Source organism: Otolemur garnettii, unplaced genomic scaffold (assembly GCF_000181295.1).
Source record: "Otolemur garnettii isolate 467f Iridium unplaced genomic scaffold, OtoGar3 scaffold00133, whole genome shotgun sequence".
NCBI classification, from domain to species: Eukaryota; Metazoa; Chordata; class Mammalia; order Primates; family Galagidae; genus Otolemur; species Otolemur garnettii.
In genome coordinates, this window is record NW_003852528.1 from 765,249 (window position 1) to 784,920 (window position 19,672).

Below are 19,672 nucleotides of genomic sequence, written 5' to 3' on the forward strand. Positions count from 1 at the left end.
TGGGAGTTACTTCATAGTGATCCCCAAGAGCCCTGAGAACCATATTTCCCCATTGCAGCGTGCCTCTCCATCTTCATCATTTGCGGATATGCCCAAGTGTTTCTATCACAGTAAAAACATTCCCGTGCCTATGGCCGTGGACATGGTTTTGAAGGACACTGTAGCTTCAGGAGTGACCAGAGTATTCATGGTGTCACCCAGCTGCCCCTCATCAGCCCCTCTTGTTCCCTCCCCGGCGGTGGATGCATCAGCCCTCCTGAGGCGGATGCTGCTGTGGGGTACGGGGAGCGCGTCTTTCTGTCCAAACCAACATGTGCAAGGAGTTATTGTGTGAGAAATCCCAAGGCTTTGGCTTAAGCTGACATTTCTTTCTTGACCTGACTACCTACCTCCAGATCTTTCAAGACCCCTACAGGGCTGAGTACCGGCCAGGGAGCATTTGCAAGCCCTGTGATTCTAGGGAGGACCTGCCAGATATGGAATTGAACTGAACACGAGTGTTTTTTCCTGAAGACAGCCAGAGTGACAATGGTCTGATGCATTTGGCATCCTGTTGTCTTCCCACAGATCCTAACTGGGCCAGTCTGAACTTGGGGGCCCTCATGTGCATCGAGTGCTCCGGGATCCACCGGAATCTTGGCACCCACCTTTCCCGAGTCCGATCTCTGGACCTTGACGACTGGCCGATCGAGCTCATCAAGGTGATGTCATCCATCGGGAACGAGCTGGCCAACAGCGTCTGGGAGGAGAGCAGCCAGGGGCGGACAAAGCCCTCGCTGGACTCCACAAGGTAGGGAGGCTGAAAGAGGCGTCACTCCCAACATGTCCCGCCGACCATTAGACAGTGGCCCCGGCAACCTGTAAGAATGCCGATTATCCCAGCGTGGAAATGCTTCTCTGTCAGATCAGTCCTCAGCAGATGTGGGTAATTCAAACTCCTTAATTTTTTATGTTTGTTTTTAGGCCTTGGGGATTTCTTTTCATCTCTTAGAAATGTATTAAGCTTTTAACCTTATGAACATATTACTTTAATTAATACATTTCTAATAGGCATAAGCTGTGCTGTTAACGGTAATTATGAATTTTTGATTCTCTAATTTTGTTATTCATCCATGGGTTCCCCGCCCATCAAGTGACTTTATGGTAACAAAATACATTTTATTTTCTAAAATATATTTCTAACACGTTTAATCAGCCAAGTTCCACGTAATGTATGGTGACTCTTCATTAATGCTAATTGTTACCCAGTGTAAAAAACGCATTTATTTTGAGGCCATTTAGTTCCTCATTTTTCATTTACAGCTATTATAAACCGTTTTTGAGTACACATACATATTTAATGTTCCTAAGAGGTGATAAAATGGCGTGTCTTCTGAGAAGGCGTATTTCACAGAGGCAGAATGGCCCGTTTCATCTCTGTAGTTGTCTAAAGCCAGCGGCCCCGAGGCCTGCTCAGATGCCGGGTGTGTTTTGTCCCCCTCGTGGGAGGTGGGGTTTGAGGTTAGCTTTCAGTGTTCACCTCTCAGGTGTGTGCAGAGATGAAGGGAGAGGAGATGCCTCCCATCATTAGCACTTTTGAAGATTTCTCTGATTTGTTTTGCTGGTGCGCAGATAAAATGCAAGTTCAACTGGGAATCTCTGGCTAAGCCACAGCAATCGGTTTCTACCGCTGAGCAGTAATGTGAGAAGAGTTGGTGGACTTTAATTCATTAACACTGAAAAATGAATGCATGGTGCCACCTTTGGTCCACTTTAGAGAATGAGGCTGATGCATTATTAATCTTGTTCTTCATTAGAGATACTTTGGGGAGGAGGAGAGGGAACGGGAGGTACATGGAGTGTATTTGTTTAAGATTGTGTGGGTTGTATGCTGTATGATGAGTTACACTGTGTAATGTAAATATGGGTGACTTCCTTACAAACTGAAGCAACGCTATGCTTTAAAATTCTCCTCTCTTGATTTGTTTAATACTAAGGTAGAAATAAGCTGAGTCATCAACTATGAGCATTCTTAAAAGATTAATTCGTGTTTTAATATTTATTTTTAATAGAGTATTATTAAAGGATATTTAGGCCTAAAAATGAAGGAAATTGGATTGAGTTTAACGTAGGAATGCGGAAAACACTGAAATAAATTGGAAAGAAAATTAACCTTACGCATCTATTTATGTATAAAAGAAACACTTTTTTGACATGAATTAGATAAGTTTGTTCCATCCATTAAACTTAGAAACGATTTAGAATGATGAAAAACAAAAATGTAGATTGATTTTTTTTAACTGATATTTCATATAAATTTCATTTCGTTCATAAGTGAAGACTGGCCAACCCCATATACTGGAGATGGCAGGTTCAAACCCGGCTCCGGTCAAAAACTGCATAAGTGAAGACTGTGTCCAGGCCTCCTACAGCTCTGATCTGTGTGTGTTTGAATTAAGCTCCTAAATGTACAGATTTTTCTCCCTTCTTGTATTAAATATGTCACATCTTTATTTTATGGGTTTTTTTAAATTAAATCATAGCTTCGTACATTAATGCAATCATGGGGTACAATGTGCTGGTTTTATATACCATTTGCAATATTTTCATCAAACTAGTTAACATAGCCAGCACCGCATCTTCTTAGTTACAGCGTTAAGACATTTATACTCTACACTTAGTAAATTTAACATGTCCCCTTATAAGATGCACCGTAGGTGTGGTCCCACCAATCACCCTCCTCCACCCATCCCCCCTTATTTGTTTTTTAGTAATGTGTAGTTTATTGATTCATGGTTCAGAGACGTAAAATAAGTAAAACAAATAATTTTTAAAAATAGTTTTTATAGATCTAGCCCTGAAGATCAGATGCAAAGGACATTAGTGATCTGTGTAAAGAATAAAGGGTTTTCTTAATATATTTATTCTGGATTGACATAAGGGTGCATACAATTAAGCTACATTGTCTGTAGGATAAAGTCCCAGCTGTAGTTGAGAGCTGTGCCCTGTACCCCTACACTGTACCCAGTAGAGTGGGAGCCCACCAAACCCCTGCCCTCTTCCTCCTTCCCAAATTTAATTGTGTTTTTCCATCATGTGGGCCTGTTCTTCTGTTAGTTTCAAATTAGTATTGAGTACATGGACACTTGCTTTTCCATTCTTGAGTTACTTTACTAAGGAGAATGTTCTTTAATTCTATCCAAGTTAATACAAAGGATGTAAAGTGTCTTCATTGTTCATGGCTGAATAGTATTCCATGGTATACACGTACCACAGTTTATCAGTCCAGTCATGGGTGGTGGGCACTTAGGTTGCTTCTACATCTGGGCAGTTGTGAATTGAGCTGCTGTACATCTGAGTGCAAATGTCCTTGTGATAAAATGATTATTTTTCTTCTGGGTAGGTACCTAGTAAGGATTGTGAATCAAATGGGAGGTCTACTTTTAGTTCTTTGAAGATTCTCTGTGTTTGTTTCCCAAAGCACTGTATCAGTCCGCAGCCCCACCAGCAGCCTAGACGCTTTCCTTTCCCGGCACCCTTGCCTGCACCTGCCGCGTCCTCACTTGGTGCTGTGGGCTAATCTCGCGGGCAGGTGGTATCACAGCAGGGTTTCATTTGCATTTCTCTGACGATGAGGGACAATGAGCGTCTTTCTCGTGGTACCTCACATCTTTACACTTCAGAGACGCGTTTCGGAGTCTTCCCTTCTCACAAATCTGTGATCACAGTTAAGTTCTGTCTTTCCTCTGACCACTCTGGCTCTCCTAAACAGCACTACTTTCGAATTCATAAATTCTCTTACAAGAAGGTAAATTTGTAAAAAAATTGAATGTTTCTTTGTACCCTTAGTAATTCTCTCAAGAAGTATTGTTTGTAATTAAAATCTGCAAATATTCATTGAGCGCTTTGTCATAGGAGAGAAACAGTAAATGATGATTGTACACTCTCAGGGACGGTGACCGTGGTCAGGGCCAGAGTGGGACACTTATGGTAGGGACAGCTCACTGCTGAAATGGCATCTGAGCTGAACTCAGACAGCGGGATGATCGCCAAGGCTGGGGGAGGATGGGCACGGCCGAGGCAAACACAGGGACACGGTGGAAAGGCTGTGGGGATGTAGGCACAGCATCATGTCTCCCACCCATGGTGCTGGACCCTCTGAGAATGAGGAGGAGCTGCTCTGGGTGAGGCCGCCAGAGAGATAGCCTGGGAGGGCCTTTGAGCCAGAGATGGTATCACTGGAGCCACTCTGGGGCTGGTGGAGGGGAGTGGCTTCATTTGTTGATGGGTCGCACTGCTCTGCCTGTTCCATAGAGGATTAGAGGCAGCCAGAAAGGTCACTGGAAGGGACAGAGCAGCCAGCAGGGTCATTGGAAAGTTCAAAGACAAGAGGCAGGAGGCCAGTTGAAAGTCTGTGGTTCTAGTGGAACATATGGGATGCCTTTGACACACTGTCAACAGCAGAAAACACCTAGGCCTAATCCCTAACCCTATCCTTGTAATGCAGACTCCATCACCTGCAGCACCTCCTGCAGGCTCCTTAAATAGAAAGGGAGAACTGAAAGTCTGGGCTGGCATTTCCACAAGGAATTCTGTCCCTGATGTGCAAAGGGACATCTAGTCCGCAGCTGCCCCTGTGAGCCGCCCCGCCCCACCCCGCCCCGCCCCACCTGCCTTCATCTCTCTGCAGAACTTAAGATTGTTAGTAGAAACAGCTGGAAGCTTCTCTCAATGTGGCCCAGAGGTAATACCAAAAAGAAATATTTTAATAAATTTTTATCTCCATCTAAGGAAAAGCCAAGTGCAATGTATTTGGTCTAATTCTTTGAAAAAAGGCCTAGCTGTTTTCCTGAGGAGCTCTGGTCCATTCCGTCGCGTTCCGAAGACTCATTCTGACAGTGGAATATAATTAGAAATGTGCCTTCCCTGACACACACGTACACAGATTTGAGACATGAGGAAACAGAACACAGCAAATCTTTCTCCTGAAAAACAAGCAGCCCCCAAACAGCCATATACTGGAGACCCAGACCTGCAGGCGAGTGAGGAGAACACGGCTTGGAGCAGCTGGCTGGTCTTCTGCCTGTTGTCCCTGCACCCCTGATTAGGGCAGCTCTGGACGGCTCATAATTGGTTCCAGCGATTCTCAGCCGCCCTGAGAACTGCCGTTCAAACAGGAGCAGCGCTGTGATCAATCGGAGCTGACGGAGGCTGAAGCAGTATCGACTTCCCATTCCTAAACAGGGGAATCATTAGTCAAGAAAAGCATCTTTTAATTACTCCTAGGAAAGGGAAAAAAAAAAAACTTTTTGGATGGATTCTGCAGCAACTGCCATTTTTTCCAGTACATTCGATATTAAATTTATTGTCACAGGAGGAGGGGAGAGGATGCCCTTCACTCCTTGCTATAATGGGGGTTTAATTTGGAGAAAGAAGCATGTTAGGGGAGGGATCGATGCTGTAACAATTAACTACATCTGGGGTGGAATCAGAATACCCCTCTCTAATTGCTATTGATACCATTTAAGCACACACTTAAAATATTGATTTAAAGCGGAGATGTAAAAGTGGAATAGAAGCAGTAACAGTGCACAGAATTAACTAGATTTTAGGGGCTTAAGGAGGGAGCAGTTTGCTGTCAATGAGACCAAGACCGTACAACATTCAGCCTGAGTGTGTGTGTGTTGTGTGCACCGTGCCATTGTGTGATATAGACAGTCAGGTATCTGGGCCTGGAGCCAGCAGGCAGGCCAGGCCCTGGGTTCTAGAGTCAGGACACACTGTGTCCCCACAGGGAGAAGTTGCCTGGCGCCTTTGTGACCCTTTCAAATGCAAGAATAATCTGCTTGGCGGGTATAGATAGTGAAACAGGCAAGTGATCATCCCCAGGTGAATGAATGCTTGCACAAACAAATGAGTGACTGAGGGACCTGGCCGGCAGGGAGCCATGTCAGCTGCTCTTGTTCCACGGAATCAGGGCCCTGGCGTCTGCAGCCCCAGCACAGCCGTGTCAGGAAGCCTGTCTGTGTCCTGTCACCCTCACCACACGGTGGTGTCTCAGGCTCCACTGCAGGCTGCTGCTCCTCATTGGCACCCCATCTCACGCCAAAGCTTTCTGGATTGACTGTGGTGAAAATAATTTCCCACCAGGACGGGGCAGAGCCCTCCGGTGCCGCGCACCTCTTGCCAGAAACCAGGCCCTGCTTGGCCTGCTGTTCTCCCTTCATCTCCTGACTCTGTATCACAGGGTCACGGCCCTTGGCCTGCAAGGTGCTGCAAGGACTTGCAGCTGTTTGCACTTCAGTGCTGGGAGCCTATTTACATGGTGGGTTTGCAGCCTGCAGATTTGGGCCAGGAAATCAGAGGATCTGGGAGTGGAAAACTGTGTTTTCAATTCGGTAAAAGAGCTCTTGAGAGAAGCTCTAAGCACAACTGAAGTCACCCGTTACCTCTTTGATGCCACTTAGAAAGGAGCCGAGTTGGCTGATTTAGTACGCATTCTTCTCCCTTTTTCTTTTTTTTATTTATTTGTAAGTTCATCTCTGCGCCTAAAGCCCCTTCTTGCCTTCGGCCTATAAAAAGATGTCGCCTTTGGTAGGAAGATTTGGGGCCCAACATCAGAAATCCGCGTGGGAGAGACTGGCCGTGCACTTCCAGATGGAGCAAGTCTGCCAGTGATGTGAGTTCCGTCTCCTTTTGATTCCGGAACTCCACTTTCATCTTATTTATGCACATGGAGATATTGATAAAGGGGAAATGTATCCAAACTGAAAATAATTGGATCCCTACAGCTATCTCTGAGATATTAAAAGCAGCACCACTTGGCTGTGTCTTTGTCTTGTTAGGTTTGATCATAAGATCACAATATAGTAATCTCAGGCTCAAATTTCTGGCATAAAGATGCGCTGTTCCAAATGTGGCCTCAGGGGACACGACTGCCCACACAGCCCCAGGATTGTCTCATCTTATTATTTTTCAACAGTTCTTGGCCTGCTGAGGTCAGTGTTTTGTCTCTTTTGAGTGTTCCTCTATGCTTGACACCTTTTCCTATTTTCTTTCTTTTTAAAAAAAAATGGGGAGGGGGAGAAATAGGGAAAAAAATGAAAAAGGACTTTGCTATGATGACCAGTCCATCTGCAGTTGGGTGGCATCTGCTCCCCACATGTCACTTCCCTCATTAACAAGCAATTGAATTAATTAAATGCTACTCAGAACACGCATAACAAGCTACCGGCAGTGTCCAAATTAGCACTGATAATCAAGGATGATTTCCTTTATTACCCTGCTAAGTGGTGTGCAGACTCTGATCTCCCTGTCTGCCCTCATCTATTTACATACCCCCAGCTCCTGCCTTTGGAAGCGGAGGTTATCTTACCTAGTTAATTTGCCACGATCACCAAGCATGGCAGATTGATGCCCTGCCCCCGCCGCCACCGCCAAGCGGGGCCCCCTCCCCGCCGGCCCTCCCCCAGCCCCAGCCTTTGTATCTCAAGCTCACTGATAAATTAAAGGCCACCCTGTGGTCTCTCAAGTGAGTAATAGAGGCAGAAATTTCATTTTGCAACTGGCTGATTTAATGATCCAAAGGGTAATTAATGGCCTGATTATCTTAATGTTAAATATGTCCGGCAGCAATTACTGTGACCTCCCGCTTGTCAAGGTCCGGGCTGTGCTCTTCTTTCAATTAAGTTCTCTGGGGCTTAATGGTATGAATAAACTCCTCTGATTCTATCATCCCGGACGCAGAGGGTTCAGGGAGCTGGGGGCTCGTTTGGAGTTTTAATCAGCCTGTCTCCTACTCTGGTGATCAGAGTTAACAATTATAACAAGGACAGTTTAACTTTCTTCTTCCCTTTGCAGACCCCCACCCCAGCCCCGACACACACACTTTTTTATTAGGTTTTATTTATTTTCACATATGTATTTCTGTGCTCTGAGGGAGAATTCTGTTGGCGGAGGAAGCCTCTTGCTCCATGGGGCGCGTCTCTTCCAATATAAATTATCATGTGAACGCTGTGGTTTTTCTGTTTGACAGGCTTAATTAATTGGCAGGATCCCCCGAAAATGACAGTGCCACTAATTGCAACTCAAAGTGAATTTCTGTCACCGTGGCCTGCCTGTCAGCAGGCATGCCCTGGCCCTGGCTACCGAGTGGTCCACCCTCCCGCTTTCCCGTCCAGGAGGGGACTGTGTCCTGCCTGAGCCCCGACAGTGGCAGACTCTTCTGAGGAGCTGTGGGTCTGCAGGCGGGCCGTCTGCTCACAGGAGTGACGTTCACTGCCAGTAAAGTTTATCCATCTCAGCTCTGCAGACGCAGCAGCTGCTCAGGGACCTGGGCTTTTCCTTCAGATATTTAGTAACTCCTCTTAGCAAAGCAAGTCGGAGAGAACCGTAACTCACTTAGCAACTCTTCCTGACTGCATGCCGCTCATTAGCACGCTGGTAAACACGCTTCAGTTTACTAGAGCTCTGGGCCCAGATCAGAAATATTCTACTATAAATAGTAAGCCAATTAGGAAAATGTACAGATGAGAAGTACATTAACACTGCCTTAAAAAGAATACCTATAGATTACAGTTGCCAACAGATAGAGCAGTTCAGTCAACCTGGTCGGGAGCTTGGTGGGAATTCATCCCAGCTGCAGCACTTCTGGGTGAGCTCTCCATACAGACTGACTCTCATTACAGGAAGGTGTTTTTAAGAAGACTCTCTATCAGGTTAAGTGTAACAGCACCCACTTTTCAAAGATGACCACACTTACACTTGAACCAGATGGGCACAGTAGTGCTCTCGGTCTACTGTGCCACCTGCGCTCATGAACTCCAGTGATTTATTTGATCCTGCAGGAAACTAGGGTGTGCTGGGGGTGAGTGTTGCTACCACAGTGTTGCTGTTTGGGGTTGAAAGTCCTTACCGTTTACTCTCTGAAATGTAGCCATGGTGACAATTAAGGAGTTTCAGATCTTTAGGGACTTTTATTGCCAGTGGTAGATGAGAGTGCAGGTCCTCAGTGAGTATCAGCTGTCTCCTAAGCGCCCTGACCGTGCCTGAGCCGGAGCCTGCTGGTGAGAGTATACGAAGGAACGGAAGAAAGATTAGCCTGGCTAGGCTTGAATTACATGATATGGGCCAATAGATGCCTCTGTTTTGATTTCTCCAACAGTAGAGCATTTTCCAAAGGGCCATTTCTTTCAGTGGTATTTTGATTATTTCGAAACTGTCCCTATTGTAACTCTCGTCTTTGTCCCTCCCCATGTTGCAGGGGAAGAAGGAGCAGACAGGCCCCGAGTTCACAGTGTCCTGGGAGCTTTCCGACAGCAGGGAGCCCCCTCGGGTCGGGATTATCTGCAGCTTCCAAATGAGGGTGAGAGTTGAGGTTCTTTAGTTGTGTGGCAAGGCCACACAAGAGCATGGGATGGGCTACCGCAACCAGGGTCTAACTCCAGATGCCCCTCTGCGGGTCTTCTTTGTCCCTGTTCTGTCCCAGCTCAGCCCCTGCCAGTTGAAGCCCATGCCAGTCACCACATCTAACAGTTGTATTTAGCAGGGTCTCCCCTCCCTGGTGCACTCACACTTGGGGTGTATTGCCTTAGCCATGCTGTGTCTGTGTGTGCATCAGTGTGTGTGTAACAATGCACTTACCATATCTTAACACTTACAGAGTCTCGTAGCCTCACTCAGAGTAACTTAAATAAGAATCACAAAGCATCATCCACGTTGGTTTGCATTTGTGGGACAAGCGGAATCTTTTTTGTCACAAGGCCATGAGTCCGAAGTCTCTTCAGTGGTTGCTGATCCTAAGACCCTCTACAGAAATAGTGCTGAGCACTAAGACCATCTGGATGGGGATGGAGGGGCAGGGTCAAGCCCTGGCTTCCCATACACCCGGTCCTGCTCCTGCTCCTGCCCAGCCTGCCCTGCTCAGGCCCCTGGCCCGACACTGCTACCCACAAGTTAGGGCCTGGATGTCAGCCACCTCATAGTTGTATTTGTCACCTGCAGAATGAATTATAGACCTAGGTCTGTGGCAGTGTTGGTTGTGATTTTGGTTTTTTTAAAAACGGGTAATTTCTCATTCATAAGGTGAAACTTGTCTTTATTTCCAGTTACTTAATCAAACAGAATTAACACTAAAAGAAAACAATACATGTGACGTTACCTTGGCTCCTTTCTCTCTGGAAAGTGCACTCGGCTTCACACCTGGTAATAAGGGGACGAGCGGTCCATGCCCTCTTGGAAGGTGCCGTGCATGTTTATTTTGCTTTGTGTTGGTATAGAGGTTTGTTACAGTTTCACCATCACATGGAGAGGCATGTTCTTGAGCCTCCCGCCAACCCTACCTAATCAGCATCCTCAGGGTAGGGCCTTCCAGTGTGTTTAACTGATGCTTCTTTTTTTTGTTATTACTTAAATAGATTTAGGGGGTATTGATGGTTTTTTGTTATGTGGATGAATTGCATAATGGATAAGTCTAGGCTTTTGGTGTACCCATCACCTGAATAGTGTACATGGCATCTGGTAGGTAATTTGTCATTCCATGCTCCCCTCAGATTCTCCCTACTCCATCTCCAGTGCTCATTACATCACCCTGTGCATGACCATGCATACCTACTGCTTAGCCCCCACTTACAAATGAGAATATGCAAGTTGGGGGTTGTTTGTTCCTTAGTTACTTTCTGGGTGTTTTGAATGCATATTAAAGATTGAGGCACTCTTGTCCACCTTAAGTATAATCAAATGTTCACAACGCTGCCTGTATCCTGCCTCAGGTCAAATCCCTTGACTTCATTCCTCACACCTTAGTACCCAAGTGTTCTGTTTTCTCCCTTTACCAGACTCTAGTCTGGCCTGGTAAATCCAGCATACCATCTTAGCAGGTGTTACAGCCAGACAACAGAACTTTGGCTCCCTTACAAGAAGATGATGCTCCATGATTGAGTGGCATCTTTCCCAGGAATGCAAGGTTGGTTCAACACACAAAAAATCAGCATAATATCCCACATTAATAGAATAAAGAGGAAAAAAAGATATGATCTTCTCAAGAGATGCAAAAAATACATTTGACAAAATCCAGTACCCTTTCATAATACAAGTATGTCACCACTTCTGTTCAACATTGTACTGGAGCCAAGGAATTAGGCAAGAAAAAAGAAACCAAAGGAAGAAGTAAAACTATCTCTATTTGCAGATGTAATTTTCATCTATGTAGAAAATCCTAAGGAACCCACAAGAAACAGTTATAGCTAACAAACAAGTTCAACCACATTAAAGAGTACAAGATCAGTATATAAAACTCAATTGTATTTTATACACTAGCGATTAATAATCAGAATAAAATATAGTTTCATTTATAATATCATCCAAAAGAATAATATACTTAGGAATAATTTAACCTGTACGCTGAAAACTATAAAGCATCACTGAAGGAAATGAAAGGAGACCTAAATAAATGCAAAGACACCGTGTCTATGGATGGGAGCACTTGCTAGGATGGCAGCACTCCCCAAGTTGATATCAGATACAACAAAATCTCCTTTAAAATATCAGCTGCCTTTTTTTTTTTTTTTTTGGTAAAAATGGATAAGCTAGTCCTCATTCGTACAGAAATGTAAGAGACCCTGAAATAGGCAAAACAATCTCGGGGGAAGAAAAAGTTGGAAGGACTCACCCTTCCTGATTTGAAAACAAAACCAGAGTAATGCAAGCCTGTGTGACACTGCAGAAGGGACAGACACACAGACCAACAGAGCGGGATGCTCTACACCTGTGGTCACCTGATTCCCAACAAAGATGCCAGGACGGTTCACTGATGAAGGAACGGTCTTCAACAAATGATGCTGATCCAACTGGACGTCCACATGCAAGAGTTAAGCTAGACCCTGAGCTCATGCCATATGTACAGATGACCTCCAGATTGATCAAAGACTACATACAAAAACTGAGTATAGATCTTTTAAAAGAAAACACGGGGGTAGATCTTTCTGATCTTGTGTTAGATTTCTTAGACATAATCCCTAAAGTATAAGCAGTAAAAGAAAAAGTAGGTAAGTTGGACTTGATCAAAATTAAAAATTATATTGCTTCAAAGGACAATATCAAGAAAATGAAAAGTCCCAGGCATGGTGGGGTGGCCCTCAGGAGGCTGAGGTGGGCAGATTGCCTGAGCTCCATTCAAGACCAGCCTGAGCTAGAGCAAGACCCTGCCTCTAAAAATACCTGGGTATTGTGGCGGGTGCCTGTAGTCCCAGCTACTGGAGAGTCTTGAGGCAAGATAATCGCTTGAGCCAAGTAGTCTGAGGTTGCTGTGAAACGATGCCTAAAGCCATCACTTACTAGGGAACTGCAGATAGAAACACCTTGAGGTACCACTTCACACCCTCTGGGACAGCTGTGGCAGGTGTCAGTGAGGACATGGAGAAAGTGCTGGGGATGCTTAATGGTACAGCCACGTTGTACAACAGTCTGGCACCTCCTTGAAAACTTAATGCCAGAGTTACCATAGAACCCAACAATTCCTCTCCTAGGTCTACACCTAAGAGAAATGAAAACACCCAGACCAAAATTTGCACGTGAATGTTCATAGCAACATCATTCATGATAACCAAAAAGTGGAAACAACCCAAGTTTCCATCCGTAGGTGAATAGATACACAGAACATGGTCTCTGCACATAGCAGAATATTACTTAGCCACAAAGAGGAACAAAGTATTGATGTTTTACATGCGATGAACCTTCAGAACACTGTGCTAAATGAAAGATGCCAGGCCCCAGGGCCACCCACTGTGAGGTTCCCTTTATGTGTGATGGCAAACCTGATCAGAAAGTAGATGAGAGCTTGCCGGGTGCTGGGGGAGGGCGGCGGGGTGCCGGGCGTGACTGCTCAGTGGGCACAGGTTGCTTTTGAAGGTAATGAATAGGGTCTGGATTTACATAAGGGTGATGGTTACACAACCTTGTTAATATACTCAAAACCACTGATTTGTACACTTTTAAAGTGTAGATTTTATTTAATATGAATTATGTCAATTAAAAACCAAAAAGACAAGGAGGAATTTCATCAAGAGAGCAGGTAGGGCAGGGCATTCCGGAGAGAAGAGCCGGGTGAAGTGGGGAGCACAGGAGCCACGCAGGGTGCGGAGGCCCAGCGGGAGGCAGGGCAAGGACAGCCCAGCCAGCATGTCCACCACTTGTCATCGGCCCCTTCTCGGGCCTGTGGAGCCAGGAAAGGGGTTCACCTGAGGAGTACTCTGAGTAGGGTTCCCACTACAGCCAAACCCTGCCCTGTGCGCTATGGCCCAGAAGAGGGAAAGAGTGGAGTGGCACAGAGTGTCACGTGTGTCCTGTAATAGTCGCCACCAAATCTGGAGGGCCTTTGGGGGCCCTAGGAGAAGCTGGGCACTTGACAGCCTGGCCTCATGGAGTCTACCCAAAGACCACACTTTTCCACCCTGTGTGGACTGTGAAACAGCCTGAGTCTCACTCAGCCTGTGAATGCAGAAGCCATACCAGACCCTGGTCTCTCCCTGGAGGCCTCTTCGGCCAGGAAGGTGGGGAGAAGCAGAGTCAGGCTACCAGGATCCTAGGAGTGCCCTCAGTACTCCTGGCTACACAGGACATGGGCTGTGGCCAAGACAAGCCCCCACTGATGGTATTGTGCTGGCTTTCTTGAGCCCTTGAGCTGATGGTGAGGCCTTTAGATGGCAAGAAAAACAAACAAAAGATCCTCCTAATCTTAAAGTCCTTACAGTTTGATTTTCACATTAGTAAAGGTAGAAGTTGTGTGTTGCCGTGCCCAGGACTGTGATGAGATGTTTAAGTCTTCCTCCAGCGCAGCCAAGGCCCGGCCTTGCCTGTCCAGTCAAGGGTTTCTGGCAGGGCCACCAGGTTGCAGAGGCAGTCTCCAAGGCTAGTGGGATGAGGCAAACCACCCCCGGCTGCAGTGCCCTGACTCCTTCACAGAGTTACTTGAGGCCCCAGAGAGTGGGGACAGCAGTGGTGACACTATTACAGATTCAAATAATTAAATGTCATTTCTAACTGATACAAAATTTCATCAGCCTGGGGTATGCGTCACTCCATCTTAGGGCTCCGCACTTACAAAAAGCATCTCTAATGTACATGATCTGATACAAGCGACCCCCAGGACAGATGGTGACTTACCTGGATGCTTCTCCTCAAGGGCCACCCAGGGCTGCCACAGTGTCATCACACTGATCCTTCCCGTCTTAATGAAATTAGGAGATAGCTGTTTAAAATCAGTCATGTGATCTGAAGAGGACATCCAGACAGGGAAAATGACTTGCCTGTAATTTAACTCAGTGGCTGGGCCAAGCGTTTGTTAGCCACCAGAAGCTCCTAAGAGAAGTCGACATCGTGGCTCTGGGGCACAGTCACGGCCGCAAATGTGGTGCCTCCCCTGCCTCCAGGAGCTTTCAGCCTGGGGTGCCAGAGCCTGGGACCCTCGATTACTCTGTCCAGAAATGCCAACAGCACCCCTACTGAGGAGCATGGAAAGTGCCCGCCAGAAACCTATCCCACACCACCACCAAGGAGCCGGCATCGGCCCGCCCCAGCAGGTCATCAGCATCCTCTAAGTAGCTAGTGCCAATACCAGAGAGATCCCTGGAACCCACCTGGGAGATTCCCACTCAGTATGGAACGGATGAGCAGAGATAGATGAGTATGTTTTCATTCTAAATTGCCAAACTAGACTCCGCACCTGTGGCTCAAGCAGCTAAGACGCCAGCCACATACACCTAAGCTGGTGGGTTCAAATCCAGCCCAGGCCCGCAAAACTACAATGAGGGCTTCAACCAAAAAATAGCCAGGCATTGTGGCGGATACCCGTAGTCTCAAGCTACTTGGGAGGCAGAGGCAGGAGAATCACTTGAGCTCAGGAGTTGAAGGTTGCTGTGAGCTGTGATGCCACAGCACTCTATCCAGGGCGACAGCTTGAGGCTGTCTCAAAAAAAAAAAAAAATTATACATTGCCAAACTATACCTTTATAAATGCAAACAACCAAGAATAATCACATATTCCATAACATTCCATAGGTACCGTAGTTGATGCTCAATAAATATATGAGTGATAGTATTAACTTTTTAATTGTTTTTTCCCCAAAACAAAAGTTAGGACGGTGACACATGATTGATTAAAAAACAAAGTGGTGGTCAGGGAAAGGCTGCATGGAGTAGCAGCCGGTCAGAAGCCTGTGTGAGAAGGGCAGCGAATTCATCCCTGAGAGAATTGAGGCAGCCGGGCTGGAAACATGGGCGCACACGCTGCTTCCTTGGAGGCAACCCGAGCTTATCTCAAGGGTCACAAGACGGCTCAGAAAACTTTCAGGATGGGTACTCGCGGCCTCCCTGTGCCTAAAGCAGCATTGCTGAGACCGTGGACCACAAAAGTGGGATCCTGTTCTGTCAGCGGCCTCTAGTGGTGGGGAAGGCAGAGCCCCGTGGCTGAGATAAGGCAGGACTGATGAGGAGAGCGGGACAGCGGGGAGAGAAAGTGTTTCCTGCCTCGGGTAACCTTATGATTATGATTTTAAATTATTGTGATTTTAAACTTCTCACTCCTGCCATTGTAGCTGTGTTTACAGGCACTTCCGTTCCTTCTTTTTTTTTTTTTTTTGAGACAGAGTTTCACTTTGTCACCCTCCATAGAGTGCCTCGGTGTCACAGCTCACAGCAACCTCCAGCTCTTAGGTTCAAGCAATTCTCTTGCGTCAGCCTCCCAAGTAGCTGGGACTATGGGTGCCCACCACAAAGCCCAGCTGTTTTTAGAGACGAGGTCTTGCTTTTGCTCAGGCTGATCTGGAACCTGTGAGCTCAGGGCAATCCACCCGCCTCCCAGAGTGCTAGGATGACAGGTGTGAGCCACCGAGCCTGGCCTCCACTTCATTTTTTAATCATCACATTCCATCTTGATGAAGCATACGTGAGACCCCTGGAATCAGCCCTTTTTTCCCAAAGAGCAACAAAAAGACCGTGTCCGTGTCATGCAACAAAGTGACAATTGAGGGTTACTTCACCCACAGTCCTGGCAGAGGCTGTGCCTCCCACTTTGCCAAGTGGGACGTTTGTTCCTAGAATTCCTTGGGACAAAGCAGAAGGTCCTTTCCAGGGAAGCAGATTCCAACAGAATAAGGTCTCTGCGGAGAGGAAGGTGGGGGGACGGAGTAAGGCCACAGTCCTGCTGACCTTCCATTAGGAGGCTTTCACTAGGACAAGACCAGGAGCCCAGAAGCAATGGGAGGAAGCGTCCACAAGGCAGGGAGGGTTGGAATGTTCCACGGCATGAGGTAGGGTCCTGTGGCTGGGAGAAGATACAAAGCCCCCTGGCTGAGCCTGGGTGTTTGGTACAGCATGGATTTGTAGAGAAACATGAAGGCTGCTGCTTCTTACCGGAGGTCACGTAACTCCCTGCTCTTGGAAGAAGATACATGTATACGATGTCCTGGTTTTGCCTGTGTGTTGGTGACAGCCATGAACTTGCAGTGGTACGTGAAGGCTGCTGATTCTTCCTGGGCTGTGACCAGAGGCCCTTGAAGCTGAAGGCCCTGTCTGTGCCCCACAATGCTGCAGCATGGGCCAGCCCCCGTCTCGGCCAGCTCAGGCTGTGCCTGTAGCAAGCTGCCCACAGCAGACGTCCGTTACTCACAGTTCCGGAGGCTGGGTGTCCAGGATCTCGGTTCCTGCTTGGGGCGCTCTTCCTAGCTTCCCACTGCGCCCTCACTGTGGAGAGAGTTGGGGAGTCTTCTTTTGTCAGGGCACCCAGCCCCCTCAGATCAAGGCCCCCGATGGCCTCATCTCACCTCCCGTCCCTCCTTGCAAACCCTGTCTCCAAATAGAGCCACACAGACATCCAGTCTGTAACCCCGGTCCGCTTGGCCTCCTTAGCACCACACCCTGCAGAGTTCCTCACGTCCACAGCACTGAGACTTCAAGGTCAGGAGCAAATGCAGCAGGCCACACGTCTGCGACCACATGGAGCATTGCCTCCAAACACTGGAGAGCAGGGTGTTTGCTGGACAGTGTGGCCCAGGAGGCAGCGGGCAGGGGCTGCTAGGGGTGGTGTCTGGCCACAGACCAAGATAGATGTGGTCACCACTTCATTGGTGTGAGGGAGTTGACCTCTGGCCTAGCTGGCCCTCATCTATAAATGCCAATTATGCTCACCCTTTCCTGAGCCCACCTACTCAAGCAGAGGCCTCAGGTGAGACCAACCAAGTGTTGACCCCATCTGGAAGAGGGAGGAACAACAGAGCCCACAGAGAGCCACAGGTCCCAGACCCTGAGGGCCTCAGGGCAGCTGCTACAGCCACCTTTTCCAGGCACTGGTCTTCCTGATTTTTGACACACTCAAACCAAGAGATTTGCCCCCACGAAGGTGTTGACGCACGGATGGGGCAGACTTGGGAGCAGCTAATCAGAGGCCAGGAGGAGGCCAGATGCAGGAGCTCTGCCTGCATCACCAGCTTCTTAAGAACCTCCGGGTTTCCATGCCATGTTGAAAAAGGCTCTGTTCCTGATGTCTCCTCTTGTGGTTTTGAAATTGCCAGGCCAGGGGAAGTTGAATAACTTATTCGAACGCCGGGAACACATCCACAGCTTTGAGTTAGGCGTGTCAGTGGAGGCCGCTTCTGCTTCTGGTCCCCCATTGTTGCCGCCTGCTTGTTACTGTGCACTGGGCGACTGGGTGCGTTTTATTTCTGAAATGCACTCACCCCGTGGCTGGTTTTCATCTGGCTGTGAAGCAGCCATCAAAGAAAGCTACCCTGAACGTTCTGTTCGCAGGCAGCCTAGAAACCTTTCTGACACGTTGCTAACACTCCATCGGGCTCTCTCTGGGGCAGGATGGTGTCTGGCCAGCCCATGGACAGGAGGGTGATTATGGAAAGGGAGGCTCACCAGGGCTGGAGAGCAGCTTATAGAAAAAGAGACCCCACTTTCAAATGTGCATGCTTACAAGGAAACCCTGTTTCCTGAGGCAAGGGAGTGGGGTCCGATTGTGGCTGGGGCAGTTCATCTCCCTGTCCTTTTAAAAATGGGCATCTTTGACAGCTGCCTGTGTGGCCTCCAGAGCTCTGTGATGCCCAGTGGGCTGCTTGGAAAATGAAGCCATGGGACCCACCTTCTAGCTGTGGTTTCTGCAGGGCCTTCCAAAGCCCTGATGCTGCCTGTCAGACTCCTCATCTGCAGAAAAACTCATTGCGCCATTAAATGTGAAACTTCAGGTTACTGTGGCTTCTACCCAAAGATCTTCTGCTGAGATTCCAGGAAGCAGCTGTCTGGTAGCCAGGTGGCCCTGTGGTCAGCGTGCGTCCAGCAGCATAAGCATCTCTGCTCAGCCCTGGCCAAGATGCGGGCTCGGGCGCGGCTTGGCCAAACAGCCCGAACATGTCCCTTCTGCTTGTTGCACGAGGGCCACCCCCTCTGAGCGCTGGAGAGGCCACGACTTTGCAGATCCTTTCACTACGACAGGGCTTGAGAAGTTCCGACCTGCAGGCTAAAGTGAGCTACTGCAAAGGCAGAAATGTGAGCACCTTATTCTGAAAGTCCAAACACTGGGCCGCCCTTCTGAGATTGGCAGGAGAGACCACCAACTCCTTCTTCTAACTGTTGGGTTATCCAGGGCAGCCGGTAGGTTTTTATTTTAGATTTTTATATAATGTGTATCAAGGTTTAACTTGTGCACGTCCTAAGGGCTGCTTATACCTGTCAGTCCTCCTCCCCACCCAGGAAGTCCCCAGCACCTCCGTGCATTCTTCCTGTTCAGAAGCAGCCGTGGGTGATCTGTCACGACAGGGTGGTTTTTGCATTTGCCTCTTCTAAACATTTAAATAAATGGAATTATATGGTATATCCATTTTTGTGCCTGGCTTCTACCACTCAAAAATTACAAAAGAAAAGGATTGTGTATCTACCAATGACACAATGTGCATGTTTTATTCTTAAAAGGGAGTAACTAAAAATACCAAGCCTCACCAGCCAGTTTCCTACCATGTAAGACGTAAGAGCTCACTGTTGGGGTTCGGGTTCCAGCTCAGGTCAGCCTGGCAGGGTCAAATCTGGTCTTCACCATTGACCGGCCCTGTGACCTGGGCCCCATGTGGGACTGCTCTGTGCCTCAGTTCCCCAGTCTGCAGAGTTCAGGGGTAAGTACAGAGCCTGCCTCATTAGAATGCTTTTGAGAGTTAGATGGACAGGAAATGTGTATCAGAGGACTGAACACCTGCTCTTCCCAGTAAAGGTCACAGGTCACAGTTCTCAATAATGCTCATCAATTAGTTTTGAAAGGAAAAATCACCAAGCATTTAAAGGGGAAGATTTTCTAAGAGTCAGACATTCTGGGCAGTTCAGAAACTTCATTTAAAAATGAAAATTTAAAAAACATAATGTCGACACATCACATTTGCTGAGATGTTCTAAATCAAGTGACCACATTTCAACAGCATCTACAGAAATTCTTAGCACTGAGCCAACCTCTCTAGGAACGACAGAAAGGATGTTTCTGGAAAGACAATTCAGTTATTTCCTTATGCAGTAGTGTGAGGTCATATATGCTCCCTGCTTCAGAGCAGCACCCGTCTGAGAATGAGGTGGTTTTATTCTGCAGTTCTGGGAAGGAACCTTCTCTCTGCTGTCACATCCTCTGCCACACGCATGTTACGGTCACACAAAGTAGGGC

At 47.4% G+C, this 19,672-nt stretch overlaps 1 protein-coding gene across 2 annotated transcripts in view; it reads left to right on the forward strand.

Moving 5' to 3' along the window:
- Window positions 1-19,672, forward strand: part of AGAP1 (ArfGAP with GTPase domain, ankyrin repeat and PH domain 1) — a 544,145-nt gene that overhangs the window by 484,635 nt on the left and 39,838 nt on the right. For both annotated transcript variants that reach the window (XM_023518254.1, XM_012810434.2), the window contains one exon: window positions 568-790. In XM_023518254.1, coding sequence (XP_023374022.1) covers window positions 568-790 — 223 coding nt within the window. The remainder of the gene's footprint in view (window positions 1-567; window positions 791-19,672) is intronic.